This window comes from Polypterus senegalus, chromosome 5, assembly GCF_016835505.1.
Source record: "Polypterus senegalus isolate Bchr_013 chromosome 5, ASM1683550v1, whole genome shotgun sequence".
Lineage (NCBI taxonomy): Eukaryota > Metazoa > Chordata > Cladistia > Polypteriformes > Polypteridae > Polypterus > Polypterus senegalus.
The window spans coordinates 91,195,912-91,212,723 of record NC_053158.1 but is presented as its reverse complement, the minus strand read 5'-3'; the positions used below and the strand labels follow the sequence as shown (position 1 = coordinate 91,212,723).

General features: G+C 34.1%; 1 protein-coding gene across 1 annotated transcript in view; it reads left to right on the top strand.

Moving 5' to 3' along the window:
• cdh10a (cadherin 10, type 2a (T2-cadherin)) overlaps nucleotides 1-9,978 on the top strand; it is a 308,396-nt gene extending 298,418 nt beyond the window's left edge. The window contains exons 11-12 of the mRNA XM_039754910.1: nucleotides 6,605-6,856; nucleotides 8,735-9,978. Of these exons, the coding sequence (XP_039610844.1) occupies nucleotides 6,605-6,856; nucleotides 8,735-9,225 (743 nt within the window). The 3' untranslated portion in view covers nucleotides 9,226-9,978. The remainder of the gene's footprint in view (nucleotides 1-6,604; nucleotides 6,857-8,734) is intronic.
• Nucleotides 9,979-16,812: the final 6,834 nt, after the last annotated feature.

Here is a 16,812-nt window from a genome sequence, read left to right as displayed (position 1 = left end):
TCCTCCATTCACTAAACATATTTGGTTTTTTTTTTTGTAAAATAATGTATATTTTATAATGAAATAGTCCATATCAGACTAAAGTAAATGCTTTATACACTCCATCAAAATCCATCAAACAATGTAATCACAAACAAAATAACAGAGAACAAATAATACAAAAACATAATTCAGGAAAAAATATTTTTATTGAACAAAATATTACAAGTACAAATGTCAGTGTAGTTTTTTTATTAAACAAAACAATTGTCATAATAATTAAACATCTCATTCAAAATGCAATAATGAATCAGTGAAATAAACATTTCAAACTCGCAGTAACAGACTCTGACCGGATGTTAAAGCCACACATTCAGCTGACATCTTGTGATCCTGAGGTACTCCACGTTTGTTTTTCTGCGTTCAGATTTCATTCTTGTCAGACTGTGAGTGATCTGAACGTCTCTGCCATTTCCCCTCCTTCAGGGCAGATGCCTAAAGCTTTCTTCACCCTCTCTTGTACTGTTGGGCCGATGCCATGATGTGGTGGCACTTCTCCATTATCACACTGCCCCCTGAAGACCTGAAGATCCCCTTTATGGTGTTGTACAAGAATACAGCAGCTGAAAAAATCAATGAGATATATTGTTAATTTTCTGTTCTTTCCATTTCCTGACAAATTAAAGAATATGTGAAATTTAAATTATTTTATTTGTTCTTTCGCTCATTTACAAAACCTGCTTATTCAAGTTTACAATCACAATCATTTTAACTTGTACAATGTAATATTTAAGCATTTTTCTTAAGGCAGTGTAAGAAATGTGATTTGTTTTAAAGATCGATTTCTCTCTTCCATTAAAAAGGGTACAGAATCAGCCCGTCTTGGCCCTGCTCTTCTACAAGGCCAGCACGCTCTCTAATCAGATGATCATCTTTACATTGTCTGACCTCCGAATTTGATGATTTTACAGTCATATGTTCTTAGTTCGGAATGAACCTGTCATCTTTAAAGTTTGTATTTGAACACGTTAACTCACTAACATACATGTGTGACGTTGTTTGTACTCACTGTACTTTCAGTAGTTGTTTTGTATTGAAAGGCTTCAGGCCTAACTAAGATATTGTATTCTTGTGGGTTACTTCATTGATTGTTTATCTGAATTTGACAGACCCTACTTGTGATAACATTCAGACCCCATTGCTGTACAAATCTCACAAAGCAATCATGTCATCCATTTAACCATCCACTTTCTAAACCAGGACAAGGTTGCAGGTAGCAGGAGCCTATCCCAACAAGCAAGGACTAGAGGCAGGAACAGCATCTGTTCAGTTCAGTTGACATGGTGAACACACACACACACACACACACACACACCAGGACCAGTCTAGTATTGGCAAATACACATAACCTGCATGTCTTTGGATTGTGGGGGAGAAGCACCAGGGGAAACCCATGCAGACACAGGAGAACATGGAGACTCCACGCAGGGAGGACCTGCAATGAGAATTCTGGTCTCCTTACTGCAAGAAAGCCGCACTGCCACTGTGGCACCGAGCTGAACAATCATGCCATCCAGAAGGGTTAAAGAAAATGCACAAAATATGTTAGCATGGAAAAGCATGAATTACAATCAAGTAGAATCCTCAAATTAAATGCATATTTTAGAAAAATTGTTTAACTATAGAAAGAAAAAGAAAAAAAAACTGATTGTTTCTATGCTCAAGATTTATATCAGAAGCTTTTTAATATTTCACTGGTGTGTCATATGCCTTTTCTTTAAGGCTATATTAGCTGCAATTCCTCAGCACCACTAAGCTATTTAATTAGAGAATCCATTTTTCTATAATGAATATCATCAGATGGCAGAGTAACTCAGTGGTGCTGCTCCTGTCTCATAACAAGAAGACCACGGTTTATGTCCCAAGTGCTCCTGCACAGTTTTCATGTTCTCTCCATGTTCATGTGGATTTACTCCCACAGTCTAAAGACATGCAGGTTAGGTGGGTGGGTAACACTAAACTGGCCCTGATGTGTGTGTGTGTGTGTGTTCACCCTGTGAAGGACTGGCATAGGCTTCAGCTGTGTCCTGCCCTATAAGTCGGTTAGGAAGGTGGCTGGATGGAAAAATTGATTAGTATTGAATTTTGTTACAGCTTTACCTTATGCTTCAAATGCATATATGTCTGCATTTTTAAACAGTGCACTGTTATTAATGAGACCATAGGAAGCAGGTTAAGTAAAAGAATGAAAGGACAAATTTGATTAATTAGTTTACATCACAATGCATCTTAATTATATAATACATTACATGCACAAGTTAAATATGTACACAAAAAAAAAACACTTAAGCAATGTACAGAAAGCACAAAACGTGAATAATCTTACCTTATATATGATGTCAAAGATTAGTGAAACTTCCAAGTTTTCGCAGGTCTTCATCCAGTGTGCTTGAAAACTTGCAGCAGCTGTCATTTCATTCACTTCCGGATAGCAAGATTAACACGTTTGTTATTATATATATATATATATATATATATATATATATATATATATACACAAAGTATATATATATATATATATATGTTATTTATATGTGAAAAGCTCCATTTCTCGATGTCCAAGCAAGGCTCTTCATACCTAAAATCTATTTTTCTGCGTATTAAAAATATCAGTTTATATTTCATATAGCGACTTATATTTATTATTAAAATAAAATAAAAAATATATATATTCTTGCACGACCATTACGTAAAAACATATTGCTTCTGTAAAACAAAGCAGTAAAAATAAGAGACATTTAAAATAAACAGGCAAAAATATCCACTCATTACACATATCACGCAATATTCTGAAAAGGGTTAAATATTAAAATCATGTACAGTATAGTACAACGGTAATAGAAAAAATAGAAACATCTAGCGGGTGCTACACGGGCGCTGGCGCTTAAAAGACGTCCCAACGTGTTTATCTCTTGCGAGTTTTTGATGAAGTGCCGCTAGAAAAAAATAGAACCATCTAGGGCGCTCCACCGGAAATGAGCGCTCATAAAGCCGTCTCAACATGCATTATCTCTTGCGAGTTTTTGCTGAAGTGCCGCTACTTGAATGGATTGTTTTCTGCTCACCACGGACCATCAAAACGATCAGGACGTTCAGAGACATTCATTTACTAATACATAAACGACACCCAGCTGTTAAAAACTGATCAGTTATTCCAAAATATGCTTAATTAAGAATAAAAGATACAAATGCTCCCGAAAGTATTTTTTTGCTTTCTGAGCAGATAAAAGAAGATAATTACGATTTAAAAGGAAAGATGGTACATCAAAACACCCTTTTTCAATTACTAAAGGTTATTAAGTGTCACCATTAATTAAAATCACGATTTATTATAGATTTAAAATAAGGAACATTAGTAACTGGGGCAGTTAAAACTGAAAAAATATGAATAACTTTAAAAATATAAAGCCAAATTGCACAATACTTTGCACATGTCTTGATGCAAGTATTTAACACATTTTTTGAAAAAATCAGCACAATCGGTCATGTGGATCAAGAGTAAAATAAAATTTAAATTCAAACACCTTTTCCACTTCACGCTGGGTGACAGGTCGACCTGATGGCTTATACCCTTCAGGGCATTTTTTGGACGATCATAATGGGCAATTTGGGAGGTTGTTACAGACTTAGATAATTATGTGTCATTAATAAAACGTGTGTCTTCCGCGAGATAACTGAAACTTTTTTACTTTTATCTTTTTTTCTGACAGAATCAACGGTAGGGCTACTTTGTACCAGGAGCGAGAAAACATGCAGTTTAAAAAAAAACAAACAAACTGTACAAGAAAAAAATATGGGAAGATTGAAAAGCAGACATGAATTAATACAAATGGCACAAAATCCATCATAAAACATCATTTTTGTTTTTTTAGGAGCCCAAAAGAGAGATCGGTACAAATGTTCCTGACGAAGCATCTAAAGATAGATAGATAGATAGATAGATAGATAGATAGATAGATAGATAGAACTTTATTTGTCCCCAGTAGGAAATTTAGCTTTGTACATAAGCCATTTAAATAAATAACGTTTGGTCTATTGCATTTTGATGTAGCCTTATGTGTTCAGTTTAAACTATACAAGGGGTTTCTCCCCTTCTCGCTTCGCTCGACTACCCCTGTGGCCTGAGCGTCTCTGCCATTCGCATTGTGAAGAGTTGCTCTTCCGAAACCCCCTCTTAAATGGTGATACAATGGGAAACAAATAGTTTTTTTTGTACATCCTCTTTGCTCGATCAGCTGCTGGCTTGCTTCAAACATTTAAAAGCCTGTACAGCAGCTGTCCTACTCTTTGGCTTTTATTTTCCGGCCCCGTAGGCATGGTTAAATCTCTCGGTACGAAGTCTCATCTTGTAGGACGTGAATTCTTGATATTTTTTTAGTTTATAATTTAAAAACGGAATAAGAATCTGAAAATCTAACAACATCACATTGTAGTTCGATAAATTCTGAAAAGGATGATACCAAACATATATATGTAAGTTTTAAAATAAGCCCAATTTAAAGCATGACAAAAAAGTGACATAAAAAAGTCACATAAAATCATTGCACAAAATTGTTGCGCTTTTAGGCTTAGAACTTTATATATAGAAAGCAGATTTATCCATTTTTGTTTGTGTTTGCTTTATTTTGTTTTCACCGGATGTCATGGAGAGGCAACAGTGTTGTTGCTATGTTATATATCCAATAATATTTGTGTAATATGGGTATGTAAAGAATTTACACCAAGTGGCACATAGGCCTTGATTTTTACAAATTAGAGAAACTACACTTAAGGGAAATTAACTATTAAATTGGAGACACAACAAAAATGTAACAGTCTGATAAAAAAAATAATCATAAAATGGGATATTATTCTTTAGGATAAACAATAAAATCTAGAGTTTAGCTGGAATAAAAATCAAAGGAAAATATGAGTATTAAAAACACAAATCAAGTGTTTCAGAAGTTATGATGTGTACTATAGTGCTTGAAAATGAATAAGAAAATCCTGTGTTTGTGAGTGAGGATAACATTTCATTCCTAAATAAAAGAAAGAAAAGAAATTCTGGTGGCTATAAAGAAAATCTGGGTGTTTCGATTATCAAAAAAAAAATTGTGCTTGTAGAACAAAGACCTAAGTGTAAAACACAAAGAGAATCTATAGTTTAAAACATAGAGAACTAACAGAATTTAATTTTTAAACAAACTTTACAATCTGATGTTTCAAGAATTTAGGAAGTGCAGCGTTTGATAAAGAGTGTTAAAGAAAAAAGACCACATAACTCTGGTGCTAATTAAATCAGAATTATTTAGTTTGTGGGGAATTTGACCGTAGCTAAGTGCTGTGCTAAGTGTTGTTACGTATTCAAACCACCAATGTTGTGCTGTTGCCTCCTCAGAAATCTCTTGCAATTTAGCACTTTCTCATAACTGGTGTTTCCTAAATCTGTGTCTATGTTTGCCTGTTTTTATCAAATTTTGATAGAAAGTTATTATCAAGCTTTGAACTGCTATTTGCTTGCCTATCGACGTGGCTCTGAAAATGTTATCTTTTATAAAATTTTAAATACTGCTGTAAGTCTACCATTCCTTTGCAGATGTTTGCTTTTCCTGCATAAGGTTTCATTATCGTGAAGCTGAACTTTCCAGCTGCCCACTTTTTCTTTAGTTAAGGTTTATTACTATGGGTCCAGAACCTCAATAAAGTAACACTTTATCTTCAAAAAAGCATAATAAACATATGCAATTTTATTGAAAATGTATGTATGTATTTATTTAGTTTCTGAATTAAGTGATTTTGCACTACAAAAAAATTGCAAGGCTGAACAGATTATTATTATTATTATAGAGTGTTATAGAGAAGTGCTGCATGTAAATCTGAACATTGACAAATTGGCATGAACATCAATTAGTTAAGGCAGCCATTAATAGTTGGCATAGAAGCATGCATTCTTTAAATACACAGTATATATACAGTATAGGAAGCATGAAAGAAAAGATGTTGGCAAAGTTAATGGCATAGAATTGTGTGGCTGTTGCTTCAGTAAACTGTTAAAGAGACCAACATATAGGAGCTGTTTCAGTTTACCACCAAAAACCTCAATTGACTTAAATGAATATTGTCCAGTTTATGAGCCAAACATGAAGAAATAGCGATACAAATAATCTTTAAAGAGCATTAAACTGCCTTAGTTTTTTTATTGTTATTAATACTGTGGTCAAAAAGTTTCAGAACAAAATGTATACGCATTTTCTCAGTACATACAGCTAAGACTTTAAAATATTTTTCTTTTTCATTTTTCCTGTTGACAAAAATATGGCCTGAAGAGAATCAAGCTAGTATGACCTATAAAATTAAGCATTAAATGCATTTTTTTTAATGATTTTTAAACTCCTAAGAATCTCAAGCATGGGAAAAATTGTTGTGTATGTTAGTAACAGAATGTGGCAATTGAATAACATGGGATTGAAGTATTTTACATTCATAATTATTGTGAAAAATTCATTTGAAGTAAACTATTTTAGATACTATGTTTTTTTATGTGCTTAAGTCTTTTAATTTTAAATGATATGTGATATATTTACAGATAACACAGCCAGCATTTTGACAAGAAAAAGCGGATTTAGCCGACGGGAAATGGCAACCTATTTTTTACCAGTTGTTATCTCTGACAGTGACTATCCTATCCAAAGCAGCACAAGCACATTAACTATTCAAGTGTGTGCCTGTGACAGCAGAGGTAACATGCAATCATGCAATGTGGAAGCATTGATCCTTCCTGCTGGTTTGAGTACAGGAGCACTTATTGCCATTCTGCTCTGCATAATTATACTTCTTAGTAAGTAGTTTCTTTTACTTAGATATTTGATCATTGCATTTAGTTTAAAATGTTACTCCTAATAAACTGCTAAAATCACTGATTAGTATTGCTTGATTGAAAAGCTAGTCATATCTATCACATTATTTATATATAAAACAGTTTTATTTCCTTTTTCGTTTCTTATATATTTTTTCTCTTTCTTTATATATTGTATTGAACATAAGCAAAAATGTGCCATTCAGTCATCAAAGATTTATAACTACACTGCACTTAAAAAAAGCAAAGTGAGAAAAGGTCCTCCTAGAAGAGACATTTTTTGATAAATAATTGATGTGTTACCAGTTCAGAAAGTTATTTTTTCAATTTTTTCTTGTAATTTGTATTATTCATTTATTTTAAGATTAAGTTTAAAATAACAATTGGAAATCAAACTGTTTAATTTCTCCTTTAAAGATTCCTTGTCATTTGAAAAATGTTTTTACCTAAACCTAATTATTTCCCGGCAGTAGGACAGACTAGCAACATCTTCTACCCTAGTTTCATTCTCCCTTCCCATGCTGGATAACCCTGGCAATGAAAATGTTGTTTAGTATGAATGGTTCTATACATTTTCTATTTTTTCATGTAAGATTTTGTATTTTTAACTTCATGATTTTAAAAATACATTTGAAATATTTCATACAGTTTGAATCTGTCAATACATTTGCTTAATTTGTAGGATAAGATCAACATTTTTCAAGTTAAAGTGGTCTTTAGTTATCTTTATTGCACACTTTAGTTTACCATGGGAATTTTTGTTCTTACGTAAAGAATTTTTTATACATTTAAAAAAATACCATACTGTTTCTTGCAGTATAAAATGAAGTCTATGGGGCACCTGTCTAAATGTGAAAAAAAGCCTTAACGCTTACTGAATATGTCCAGTTCGCATTGGCAAGGGTTTTTAATTTCACAAAGTATGCCTTCTGCATTCCTGATGCGTTTATTAAGGATATGTTACTGTTTGCTTGTCTGTTCACAGTCACTATCATGGATCAAAGTGTCTTTTAACATAATAAACCTTGAAAAATGTCAAATCTTTTGAAAAGTAAAAAAAAGGAACATCACAGTACTACTCTTATAAAAGGTTCACTCCTGTTCCTAAAAAAACTAATTTTTTAACTTAAAACTGAATTGTGGCCTTTGATGTATAAGGTATAAAAGACTGATCAATGGCCACTGCTGAGCTTAGTTTGAAATTTTGTATTCATTTCAAATCAAAAGGTTGATTGTTTCATTCAGTCTTGGCTATTTGCCTATTTATTTTTGTTTGTTTGCCTGTTTATTAGTTTCAAGCACTAGATGAGGTGCTGTCCAGGTCTACCTTAAGCAAGAGTACATGGAAGTTGGGATGAGTGTGGCCGACCTAGCCATTAAGTTAAGACATATAGTGCTTGGATCACCATACTTGAATTGTCAATGCTGTAGATGCATAATATCATTATACAGTAAATTATTATGGTATTTCAATTAAAGGAACATAAAGAACAGGAAACAATATTTTTTTTTCAGCTAGTTTTTTGATTCAGAAGTTTGCATGGTGTTAGTTTGGAATGTATGATGATCGAGGTTGCACCTTTACTTCACCTCAAACATATGATCATTTAACATGTTTTCTTTCTTAAACATGCACCCAGTTTAATTTATACAACAGAAGTGTTTTCTTTTAATTATCCTAAGAGAAATTTGGCACATGTTAAGTTCTTCACTTGCACCCTGCCAAGTTTTAAAGTAGTAAGTAATGTGTTGTGGCCCATTATATTTAACCCACTTTCGATATTTTTATAATTAAATGTTTCTTTCAAAATGCATTCATAAATACATATGTAAATTAATCATATTCATCTTTTTCTGCAGTTATTGTGGTGTTATTTGCAGCATTAAGAAAACAAAAGAAAAAGGAGCCTTTAATTATTTCTAAAGAAGACGTCAGAGACAACATTGTCAGTTATAATGATGAAGGTGGTGGAGAAGAAGACACTCAAGCCTTTGATATTGGCACATTAAGAAATCCAGAAGTAATGGATACTAATAAACTACGCAGAGATATTATACCAGAAATGCTCTTTCCTTGTCGTAGAGCATCTCCCATTAAAAATAATGCTGATGTCAGAGATTTCATTAACCACAGGTTACATGAAAATGATAATGATCCGACTGCACCACCTTATGACTCTCTTGCAACATATGCCTATGAAGGAAATGGATCTATTGCCGAGTCTTTAAGTTCACTGGAATCAGCTGCCACAGATTGTGATCAAGACTATGATTATCTAAGTAACTGGGGACCACAATTTAAAAAATTAGCAGATATGTACATTGGTAAAGATACAGATAAAGACTCCTAGCTGTATATGTTATAGTTTATAGTTTTTCAGAGCTAAAAAGCACTTGGAATACCATTGAATTGGTGCAGACTATCCTACTGTAGAAACTTTTAGGAATATAACTATTAGGCCTCTAAACTGTATTCATTCTTCAAGAAATACATAATGTAACAGGCTGCCATTAAAATCATCACCTACATATGCCCCTATCCATATCAAATATTTATTTGATAAATCTTTAAAGAAAATAAAACAGCCACTATCCAAGGCCTAATGAACTTATCAGTCCTGTACTTTTTTCCCTTAAAAGGGTTAACTAAATTCAACCCTTATTACACTTATTTTGTAATTCAGTTTAAATTGATAACGAATCTCCTTAACTCTAGGATATTTAACGTGGAAAATGTGTTTTGTATCATAAGGACAGCGGTAGTAGTGTTGAAGTAGGCACTGGTGTTTAAGAAAGAATGTACTCTGCTTTTACTCAAGTACGAGTGGACAACACATGTAATCTGTATAAAGTTTAAAAATGAAAAGCCTAGTTAATTTCTTCATTATGTTCTATAACAAGTGTTAATGTTTAAGACTGGTAAGATTTAGTAGTCAAAACATGGTTTAAGTCAGTCACTAGATGTACAGTATACAATGTATAAGATTGTGTACCCTACGGAAAATTCTTGTATCACACTGCATACATTCTGTTTGATTGCTAAGTCATATTGTTTTTATATTTATATTTTTATATTTATTTTTTAATAAAACTACAAATACAAATATTTTTCCTTTTCTTTTGTAAAATCTGTTACTTTATTGAATATAAACGCCTCTTAATTTTTTTTTAATTTATTAAAGAAATCTAAATAATTGTGGTTGATGATGAAAACTGAATTTTTTACATTCCTACATTTAGGCTTTATGGGGTAGAAATACCTTTACCCAAAAAGAGTGTACACTTACATTTTTACTAATGCACTAATGACAACATTGGGCTTTGATTGACGCAGAAAGTATTTAAACGTTACTTGTAACACACTATAGTAAATAATCACATTCCTAGTAACTGAAAATGTTGGTCATTTTATTAGAATTTGCACTACATAAAAGTATTTGCTCCTAACATCGATCAAAGTTAAATGGATCAGGGGCACAATTTTTAAAATGGCCACCTCACAGCTCCAAGGTCCAGGTTTCACTTTCAGCTTTGTCACTTTGTAGAGTTTAGGATGGACCTCCTACATCTCAAGAATATGCAGGTTAGGTTCATTATCGCAGGATGTGTGACGATTTTTATAGTTTATGACTGGATATGTATTTGATAATACCCTGAGATAAACTAGAGAACCCAGCTGGTTCCTGCCTTGTTGTAAATTATATATCTAACAACTACTGTATTTTTGATCGACAGCAGTGTTAACATTTCAATTCCTAAATTTCCCAGCAGGTGACAACCCTAATCCACAGTTACTCTAATGAAACAGGTTTAAAGGGCTAATAAATATTTTATTCCACCTTTGCTATTATGGTGGACTCCAACGATGAACAATTTGTTTAACCACTGGATGGCTTCTAGATGAGAAGCACTTGAAAAACACTTTGATATGCTAAATCAAAAAAGATTTGTTCATATTTTGTGCATCACTGCTGGAGATTGTAGTTGGAATCTAAAAAAAGCAGCTATAATGAGATTTGAAAAAATATATTAAATAACCGAATTCAACATAACAATGTCAACTTGTATGTTTTATAATCAATCAATCAATCAGTCTTAAAAATGTGTGAGATATTTTGTATAATACTACAGTAGAAATTTTGAATCTACTGAAAAAGTAAATAGTTGGTGATTCATGTCTAAACAAATATATACCTGCAATAGCACAGATAAAGAAATAGCCAACACAAAAAAGTGTACTTCAGTAGTCACATTTGTCACTCACAGTAAACCATGTATACAAATTAACCAGTTAAACTCTAATCACCTGCATATTTATACAACCCCAAATCAGAAAAAGTTGGGACAGTGTGGAAAATGTGAATAAAAAAAGAAAAAAGCAAATTATAAATTCTCCTCAAATCTTATTTCATTGCAGACAGTATGAACACAAAATAATTCATGTTTTTTTTTTGTCAACATCATTTGATTTGTAAATAAATACCCATTCTTGCCATTCAGGCTTGCAACACATTTCAAAAAAAGTTGGGACAGTACAGCATTTACCACTTTGTACAGTTTCCCTGTCTTTTAACAACACTTAAAAGACGTTTAGGCATTGAAGAAATCAAGTGACTAAGTGTTGCAGGTATTAGTTTGTCCCATTCTTCCTGCAAACAACGTTTTAAGTGCACAACAGTATGAGGTCTTCGTTGACGCATATTTCATTTCAAAATGCACCAAACATTCTCTATAGGAGACAAATCAGGGCTGCAGGCAGGCCAGTCAAGCATCCGCACCCACTTCTTACGCAGCCATGCCTTTGTTATGCGTGCAGTATGTGGTTTGGCATTGTCTTGCTGAAATAAGCATGGGCGTCCCTGGAAAAGACGTCGTCTTGATGGCAGCATTTGTTCCTCCAAAACTGAGATATACTTCTCAGCATTGATGGTGCCATCGCAGAAGTGCAAGTTACCTTTTGATGAAGGCACTGACACAACCCGATACCATGATAGACCCTGGCTTTTGGACTTGTATCTGGTAACAGTCTGGATGGTCCTTTTCCTCTTTGGTCCGCAGCACACGGTGTCCATTTCTTCCAAAAAAAATGTGAAAAACCGATTTGTCTGACCACAATACACGTTTCCACTTCACAATGGACCATCCCAGATGCCTCCGAGCCCAGAAAAGTCAATGGCGCTTCTGGACAATATTTATGTAGGGCTTCCTTTTGGTGCAGTACAGTTTTAGCTGGCATTTCCTAATGTAACTACGTACTGTAGTGCTTGAGAGTGACTTCCTGAAGTAGTCCTGAGCCGACACAGTTATATCATTTATTGATGAATGACGGTTTTTAATGCAGTGCCATCTGAGAGGTCGGAGATCACGGCCATTCAGTTTAGGCTTGCGCCCTTGGCCTATGCGCACAGTAATTTCTCCAGATTCCCTGATTCTTTTTACTATGTTATGCACTGTAGAGGGAGAAATGCCCAAATCTCTTCCTATCTGTCTTTGAGAAACGTTTTTCTTCATCATTTCAAAGATTTTTGCCCGCACTTGGCGGCAAACTGGCGATCCTCTGTCCATCTTTGCTCCTAAAGGAGTAGGCCTTTCCTCAATGCTGCTTTTGTACCGAATCATGATTGCAAACATCACCAGTTTCAAATCACATCATTATTTAGTTATTATACCTCATTACTACCCCTGAATTGCCTCCATCCCAACTTTTTTTGGAATGTGTTGCAAGCCTGAATGGCAAGAATGAATGTTTACTTACAAATCAAATGATGTTGACCAAAAAAAACATGAATTATCTTGTGTTCATACTGTCTGCAATGAAATAAAAGTTAAGGGAAATTTGTAAATGACTGCTTTATTTTTTTATTCACATTTTCCACACTGTTCCAACTTTTTCTGATTTGGGGTTGTATGTTTAAACACCATATTTCTGTTTTTCTGGGATTGATTGAATTAAAACCAAAATTATCACTTAATAAACAGGCAATTTCCTCACCCTGAATTGCATTTTTAAGATGCCCACTTTCTGATTACTTTTGCAGCACAAGTTTCTGCTGTATTGTGTCTGTAGGTGAAAGGTGTCCTAAAAAAGGCTTATGACCAGGAGAATAAGCACTTTGAAAGAGCTCACCAAAATTAGGGCCACAAAAATATATGATCAGTGCAGTGATGTCACGAGTGCACTATGTGGGTTACATGCGTAGAAACTAGACTGTTGTCAAAAACAATATGGCTATGACCATGAAATGGTGAAACAAAATGGAACTGGTGGTAAATAAATAATAATATTACGTATGATGTCCAAAATAATAGCAATGATCAATGAAACTTTGTAAATCATAACACGTGCCATTATTTGTGGCAGTTAAGCTTTTAAGTTAAGTTTTGCCTTTAAATGTTTTTACTTTAGCATTTTGAAACTTTCCTTTTGTAGTCTTTTTCTTTTATTATTTATTTTTTCATTACTATGTTCTCTTATGCATTTTCATTTATCTGCTTAGCAGAAGCTTTTATCCAAAGACATGTACAAAAGAGGTCAACAAAATTAAATGAACATTATTACAGAGGACTGTTTGGCAACAAGTATTACAGAACAAAGGTACAACATTGATCATCACAACTGAGGAGGTCAGAAAAAAAGCTACTTACAATTTTTAGGTTACAAAACCTAACAGATAGTATCAGTTGGATGGAAATTCACCAAACAAAACAGTCTTCAAAAACTTCTTAAACACATTGAGGGAGTCAGGTTTTTGAATGGTGGTGACAGGAGCTACATTTGAATAGAGCCTGAACTGAGATTTGATACATTGTAGGGGTGGCATCAGTAGATGCCATTACATAGCAGACCTGAGCTGTTGAAAAGGGGCAAAGGACCATAGAATAGTCACCACACACACACACACGCATACTGTATATGTTATCTTTCACAATGGGAAGCAAAGGTACATACATTTGGCCAGCACCAATTACGGTAAAATAAGTGTCATATACTCCTTGTATTATTTGGCTGGTACTGTATCACACACACATACAAGCATACCAGGAAAGCAATTTTGTGTTTGTTTAGTAGCTAATTTATTTAGACAGGCACTCATGTTGGCTTTGTAGAATCAGGTGACTGAAACAAGTTCCTGCAGGCTCCACAGCAAGGCTCCAAATCCAACTTCACTGATAAGGGTATTTAAAGGAATTTTGCACCTCCGACTATTTGATTTATTAGTTGCCCAATTCCTGTGTAAACAAGGAAACTCATTAAACTCATTAAGGTATCAGTTCTGCCTGTTGTTATAATTGTCTGTTATGTATGGAGCTTCTTTTTAAATTTTTGGTGTTTCCTTAAAGGCAGGCTCTATTGTAGAAGTAAAGTTGGACAGTTTAACATCTGTGGCAGAGCGACGGGCATTAAGCAAACTCCTGTCAATCATGAATAATCCACTGCATCCACTGAACAGTGTCATCTCCAGGCAGAGGAGTAGCTTCAGTGACAGACTTTTGTCACTGTCCTGCTCCACTGACAGACTGAGCAGATCGTTTCTCCCCCACACTATGCGACTCTTCAATTCCACCCGGGGGAGTAAATGCTAACATTACTCAGAGTTATTGTCTGCTTTTTCATTTTTTCATTTTTATTACTATTTAATTTAATATTGTTTCTTTGTATCAGTATACTGCTGCTGGATTATGTGAATTTCTCCTTGGGATTAATAAAGTATCTATCTATCTATCTATCTATCTATCTATCTATCTATCTATCTATCTATCTATCTATCTATCTAAAGCTGGAATATTAATCTTGGTATCATCTTGGAGGGTTCACAACCCAAGGAATCAATTTCTGAAATCTGAATTTTGTTTAGAGCTTCAGTTTAAAAGTTTTTTTTTTACCATCTTTTACCAGCGCCATTTTGTTTTGGGGATTGTGCCACAATTTGGTGGTGCTGGTGGGGATTTCCCAGGATGTACTGGGGCTGCACCACTTGTGACATCATCCTTAAATATTTGCTCGTATCTAAGATTGGACTAGACTAGGTGTACTTTCTTAGAACTTTGATTACTGGTATCTTGAAACAAATTTCTGCCACTTGACTTTGATTTTTGGTTTACAATTTGGGTTTGACGTTTCTTTCTTTTCAATCTGTTCCTGATTCTTCTGATTCTAAGACTTTAATTATTTAGATTGAGTGCCATTTTATTAGTCAGTACACCTGTAAAATAACTTTATTTTTCGAAGTTTAGCTGCAATAAAACGGCAAGAAATTACTTTTTATGATCTGTAGATTAGAGGTTTTTTTTAAGAGTTTTAATTGCATTCATTTTGCGAACAATGGTCTCAAAGAAATGGATGGATGGCTCATTTGTTTTGTTCAACCTAAGATATCTACGGAGCCAACAAACATTGTTTTTTTCAGACTGCTGCATAACTATAACCAGAGATTGCATGCATTTTATGTTTTCCTGATTCATATGTGTTTACGGTTTTTATAGCCTAGCTTTAACAGAATTTTGACCTACAGTCCACTTTTTCTGCCAATAAGGCACATATTGCTTTAATAGTTGTATTTATTAGGAGGTAAACCTTAGAACTGAACAACAGCTGCATTGATTGAAATATGAGGTAACTAACCAAATCACCTGTAGTATATTGTAAAAAGTGTGGCAACCAAGTTTCATCTTGGAATGTAGCTGCCCTCCATAATGGAGGGGCTTTCTGTGCTATAAAGAATGAACTGGCACGATATGATGTGGGTGATTACCAGGAAAGAGTCATTCAGCTACCACAATATTTGTGCTCTCACAGTATGTCGAGGTGTGGTGTTCATAGATTTTTCAATAAACCAGTTACCTATGGATCTTTTCTCAAGCATGTTGAAAAGACATCCATACAGCTAAGGAATAACATTGTGAAGTTACCTTGTCAGGACACTCATTCAGTGGTAGCTCAAAGCATTTATGTAACACCGATCTTAAAGTATTAGAGAAAGTAGGTTTATTTTCTAAATAGAGGAGCAATATTTCAAAATTATGTGCCCATGCACATTTTGTCCACCCCATTAACTATGAACAATGAGTCAGTTTCTGTGAAGGGATTAATCAAGTCAGGTGCAGCTGAATGCTTTATAAATGCCAAATTGGATACCCAGATGAACCTTAATTTCATTAAACAATCTGGAAGGATTCAATGGCTATAAATTTACTGATTATTGCAGTGTACATATTAACATTTATTGGGACACTAAGAAGACACAAAAATATATTTTATTCTTTAGTTTTCAAATGTAAATCCTATTGTCTATTGTATTATTCCTGCTTGAGGACTGTTTCAAGTTCTGTTTGCGATGAGCTATTGCTATGTATTGCAATAACTGTTGGAGAATCAGCCACAAATAGATTTTCCTGAAATTCCTGTAAACAAATCACCCTTCAGTTAACTCTTCTTGGGCTTTATGAATGTCCTACACATTTGAGAATGATACCCTGTTGCTTACAGAATGCCTATATCTGTTGACTGGCTGTAGATCTGGGAGTATTCCCTGAAGAGTGCCTATGAAATCAAAACGGTTTCATATGTCTCACTTGAATACATCTGGTTTTACAATTGAAGCTCAATCGGTTTCACAAACCTAAAGTGTTTCTCATTAACTCAAGGCAAGCTTATGCAATCGAGGGTTATGAACACACTTATGATATTTAAATAGCAATCCTCAATATCATCTATTGTATCATGGCTCAAAAGGCTGAAAAGAGAGTGCACATTGAGTATCTGTGACTTTAAGTGTAAAGTTGATGGGATTTATGATGTATTATGGGACATCTTGGAAAAGTTTAGAGTCTTATTTAATGGTCATAAGTTACAACATGCAAAAGAAATGGTGGCAGCTGAAGTAACCACACAATGTAATGCTTGATCTATGATAACAAAAAAAGTACATGTGTGTGCC